Source organism: Pezoporus flaviventris, unplaced genomic scaffold (genome assembly GCF_033815535.1).
Source record: "Pezoporus flaviventris isolate CSIRO_AGI_PZ_B2104156 unplaced genomic scaffold, CSIRO_AGI_Pfla_v1 ptg000080l, whole genome shotgun sequence".
NCBI classification, from domain to species: domain Eukaryota; kingdom Metazoa; phylum Chordata; class Aves; order Psittaciformes; family Psittacidae; genus Pezoporus; species Pezoporus flaviventris.
This window is the reverse complement of record NW_026892628.1, coordinates 1,529,232-1,534,082: the sequence shown is the minus strand read 5'-3', so window position 1 is coordinate 1,534,082 and position 4,851 is coordinate 1,529,232. Positions and strand designations below refer to the sequence as shown.

Sequence of the window (4,851 nt, the reverse complement as noted above, 5' to 3'; positions counted from 1 at the left end):
TTGAATCAAATTCAAGCTGGAAGCACCAAGTGCTATTTGAAAGACCTTCCTTGAGACCGGGTGCTTAAACGCAGGCAGAAGCCATCGACAGCGACCCGCTGCTTTTTGGCAGTGCTCATCGTGGCGCCGGGTGGGTTGAGGGAGCAGGGATACGGGGCTGCATGCGGGGTGAAGGGGCCGGAGCCTGTCGCGACATCTGCGGAGGGGGGGGAGGACCGTTTCTATACAAAACGCCGTTTGCTTCCTCGGGGGAGCTCGCAGCCAAGCGGTGGCTGAGACCCCGGAGCCGCTGTGCGGGGTTAGAAACGCTGGGAGCGGCGGCGCTGAGCGGGGAGCGGCCGCCCTCGGAGGCGGAGCGGAGCGGAGCCCGGTCGGTCGCAGCCTGCGGCTGGGCCGGCCCGGAACGGCGCTGCCCCGGAACGCGGCGTGCGGCTCCGCCGGGGCCGGCCGGGGCCTGCGCTGCGCGGCACCGTCCCGCCGCCTTCCTGCGCCCGCCCCGCCGAGGCTCCGCTCCACGGCGCCCGGCCCGGCCATGCTGCGGCCGGAGCCCCTCTGCCTCCTCTTCCTCCTCGTCCTCCTCCTCCTGCCGCTGCCGCACGGCGGCCGGGCCGCTCCTCCGCCCACCCCGGGCCCGAACAACGCCACGGGCGCCACCCGGGCGGCCGCGGGTAACGGCACGCAGCCGAGCCCATCGCCGGGAGCGCGGCGCCCGCCAGGGTCAGGGCTGCTGCCGGGGTCGGGGCTGCCGGTGCTGAAGCGGGCGGTCTATGTGCTCAGCGCCCTCTCGGCTCTCGCCGCGCTTTATTTCCTCCTGCGGGCGTTCCGGTGAGTGCGGCCCGGCCCGGGGAACAGCCCCGGCTTGGCTCGGTCCCCTTCCCGGGGCCCCGCGGCCGAGCCCCGTTTGCTTTGGGTTCCCCCTCCCTCCTCCTCCTCCTGCCGGGCCGGAGCTTTGCTTCCCTGCGCATCCCCCTTGCAGCGGGGGTGAGAAGCGCTGCTATGAACTCACAGCGCTGTTAATTACCGCAGGTCATGAGCAGCCATGAAGCGCCTCCCAGCCCCGTTCATTTAGGCCCCGTTTCCCTCACCCTGCGCTCTGTGTTCCCCAGCCCTAGGTCAGAGGGAGCCAGAAACGAGCGAAAAACTCATTTCAGGTTGAAGAAACCTCAGCGGAAGAAATACGGGCTCCTGTCGAGCTACGACGAGAACACGGAGATGGGCTCGCTCGACAGCGACGAGGACACGGTGTTTGAGATGAGGAACCTGCAGCGGTAAGCGCCTGGTTCGTGCATTTCTCTCCTCCTCGCAAGGGGCTAAAGCTCCTTTCCTATGGACGTGGGAGCTTTGGCACAGATCCTGTAACCAGAGCTGCATAAATTAACACTTCTGTGCGTGTGTGTGGTCTGCCTGTGTTGGCACACAGGCTTCATCTCGCCTTTCTTCGTCTGTGTGACCAAGTGCGCTGCAAGGGACGTGCTCCGGGTTGTTTGGAGCACTGCTTTGTGTTCAGCTGGCCCCTAGGAGGGACAGAGCCCGTGTGTCCAAGCTGAGACAGGAAAACAAAACCTCCTTGTTTTCCCAGTACAAGAACTTCCCCTAAGCTAAACCTCCCGGTGCCGTTGAGGCATCCATTCCTGCTTTCCCAGTGCTGTGATTTCAGCCCCTGGATGACACCCGTCGGGTTTCTCTGGCAGGTGTTTGAGGCTGAGGGGGAACCTTGCCCGGGTGTGCTGGCTGCCTGGCCCCTCAGCTCCCCCAGCTGTCGTGAGGTCGGTAGTGATCTGCCACACTCTCCCTGCTCACACTGATGCCGGGTGTCTTCTTCTTCCCAGGTGATTTGGGACCCACGGCGCAGACTGATCAAGGGGCTGCAAGTCCAGCGGGATCACCAGTGCTCGACTTTTGTTTTCTGTCTTTGCTTCAAATGACTTTTAATGAACAGTACAAACACTTCCATAGCTGGGGCGGGGGAAAGGGGACCAAACCTGTTTTCTTCACACGCATTTCTAGGGAAGGGTGGAGCTGCAAGCGAAGTGATGCTGCCTTGGGTGCTGTTGCCTGCATAGGGAGGTGCTGAGGAGAACGTGACTCCTGGATGGATGCTCAGCCTTTGTAATCTTTCCACTCTGGACTCAAGTGCTGCAGCTGTGTGTTTTATAGGTGCTCACATCCCTCTCTACTTACTGTGGCAGTCAGCTTGAGGTATCAGGCAATTGGGTTCCTTTACAGGCTGATCCTTGTTCCTTCATGCAGCATTAGGTTACTTCTTTTGGAAGCATCTCTGTAATCAACTCTGATCTGGTAGGAGCTGGGAGAACTCCTGTTGTCTGTTACACTAGTGCTGGGTGTGGATAGTGTCCTGTCAGTTCCAAGTATGAGTTAAATGCATCGATTTGCTTCTAGTTGCAGGGTGAGCAGTTACACGAGGTAGTCCCAGGTCGTGACATGAGTTTACAAAGACATGTTTACAAGCAAAAGGTGCCACTTAGCCCCGAGGAGCAGGTCCCCAAAAGAGGAATCAGGCTTGTGGGGTGTTCAGACTGTTCTGCCCAGCTCCTGTGGGCTGTGACGTGGACCAAGCTGCGGGATGCTGAGCTGCTCTCTCTGTCTGTGATCACCTGAGGAAGAGCTGGAGCCCTGCAGTTTGGCTCGGGCGCCTTCACTGCTGGTGTGATGAGTGACTTGTCTCTGAGCATCTGATGGCTGGAAAAACAGGACCCAGACCCCTGCAGGTTGTGATTCTTAAACCAAGACAGCCCTGGCTCGGAATGACTCTCTTCTTGAAGGGTACTGGGGTTTCACTCCATTTGCTGGTACTCACGCTGTGTTCCAGTGTCCGCCCAGCAAACTGGGATCTTTCTGTGTGTCCCATCCTGTTGGTGTTTGGGTTCTTAGAGTCCAGGACCAAATGTGAATGTGTTAGAAGGTCATTGTTAGGTGGAGCTGCTGCTACAATGGTGAAACTGCTTGCTCAGTGCTCCTGTTTAGGGCACATTTTAAGCTTGAAGGGAAGGCCCACCCTTGAAAACTATGGGTACTGCAGACCTGTATCCTCAGGTCCCACCCCACCCAAAACTGGTAGTGCCTTTGTTAGGAGAACCCAAGGGAGTTACCCTGCAGGTCAGGGAGTTCCCTCATTGACCTCGCCTTTGAGATGAAGTTTGAGAAAGCTTTGGAGTAATGGTTCCTTCCTTTTAGCTAGCAAATCCTCTGTACATAAGGGGACAAACCTTAGCAGAAAGAGCTGTCCTTAACCAAACAGCAAGGGCGGTTCTGCAGGGGGGTCTCTGGTGCTCTGAGGCCCCTCCTGCCGTGGTTGAGGGAGTGATGTGTGATCCTGGTGCTCTCCGGTGTGAGGGGCAGCGTTTCTCTGTGCAGTGGGTGAGGTTTCCTGGAGAAGCGTCACTCAGGTGCTGTCTTGCACACGTGCAAAAGATTTTAAATATATATATATATATTTTTAGTATTTTAGCTGTCATGTGAACACAGCACCTGGATGTGCCCTAATTTCATATCATTTGTATCCTTTCATGCCTCTTTTAGGTACTTTCTGCTTGTTTAGCCGATGCAGAGATGAAAGCGTTCGCTGCGTTCCTCTGTGAGGATGGAGTAATGGCTAAATCTGGCCATCGCTACCCCTTGGGTGATCAGAGAGCTGATGTGTTTGATTCGGGGTAACGTGTCTTCCTTGATCCTGCATAGCCCGGCAGGCCTGTGCACGTGCTGATCGCTTTCTCTGCCTCTTCAAGCTCCCTGTGCCGAGCTGAGGGCTCTGTGCCGGAGCTGGGTCAGCCTGGCTCTCCTTCAGCCCACTGCCATGCCCCTGCTCAGCCTTTTGGCTGCCCTTCCTTGGCCTTTCTTTACCTGAGGCAATGAGCTTGATCATTCTTTAGGCTCTGCTCCTTGTTAGACAGGTGGGGGGGTTGCAGTTTGGCCTTTTCCTTACCTCGCAGGAGTGGATGATTTCTTTTTAGTGTTAAAAGTTGGGTGATTTTGATAAGAGGAGACCTGGAGCCGCAGGTCCTGGCGCGAACGTGATTTTGCTAGAATTTGAGTTGGCTGTAATAGATAATTTAGAATTGGAGCAGGGAAAGGTGTGGAAGGAATGAGCCAGAGCACATAATGAGGTCTGGATTTTGACGCTGTGTATGCACATGGTAATGGAGGATCTGCCAGCCCAGGGGACACAGTTCTTCAGAGTCTAAAGGGTAGAGAGGAAAAATGTAATGATGGGGCTATAGCGTAGCATTGCTGTCACTTCTCTGCTCTGATCCTGTTTTGTCTGGAGCCTGGTTTGAGCTGTCATCAATGCCCCTGTGTGGCTGTTTTCATTTTCCCCTGAAGCATCCTGAACCCTGGAGGCCTGGTTCTGGATTTGCTCTTTGCAGGCCAGGACCTTGCGTTCCTGCTCCGTTCTAAAGTATCCTTAAAGGCATTTTCTCAGAGGAGAAGACAAAGATGCTGATCACAGATGCGAGGCTCCTTTGAGGGCAAGTCTGTTGCTTGGCATTGCTGCTCCATGCCTCCTGGAAGAATAAATCAGAGCTGTCGGAGCAGCTTTTCCTCCCAGCGGTGGAACAGCCCATGGGAATCAGTGCAGGCTCTTTTGGGAGGGGTTGATCTTGCTAATGAGAGTGGCTTTTAAAGCCTCTCATTGTTCCTGTAAGAAGAGAGCAGCTGAGTAGTTACTTGGGTTATAGTTTTAGGTACTTTATGTGTATTTGATACAGGCATTGATAGCCTCATAGGTCTCTGCAAGAGTTGGATCTTCCAGTAGCATTCCAGGCTAGGTTTAAATACATGGAGGCAAACAAACACACGTGTGCTCACAGACACAGGTGTGCTCTTGAGCAT

General features: G+C 55.7%; 1 protein-coding gene across 2 annotated transcripts; it reads left to right on the top strand.

Annotated features, from left to right (window-relative positions):
- Nucleotides 1-450: 450 nt before the first annotated feature.
- On the top strand, nucleotides 451-1,300 carry FAM174C (family with sequence similarity 174 member C). Of its 2 annotated transcripts, none has more exons than XM_061474770.1 (2): nucleotides 451-825; nucleotides 1,107-1,300. In XM_061474770.1, the coding sequence occupies exons 1-2, from the start codon at nucleotides 533-535 to the stop codon at nucleotides 1,270-1,272; spliced, it is 459 nt and encodes a 152-aa protein (XP_061330754.1). In that variant the 5' UTR covers nucleotides 451-532; the 3' UTR covers nucleotides 1,273-1,300. The 2 variants fall into 2 exon arrangements, with proteins under 2 accessions (XP_061330754.1, XP_061330755.1); XM_061474771.1 differs by having other exon boundaries at nucleotides 1,152-1,298.
- The last annotated feature ends 3,551 nt before the right edge of the window (nucleotides 1,301-4,851 follow it).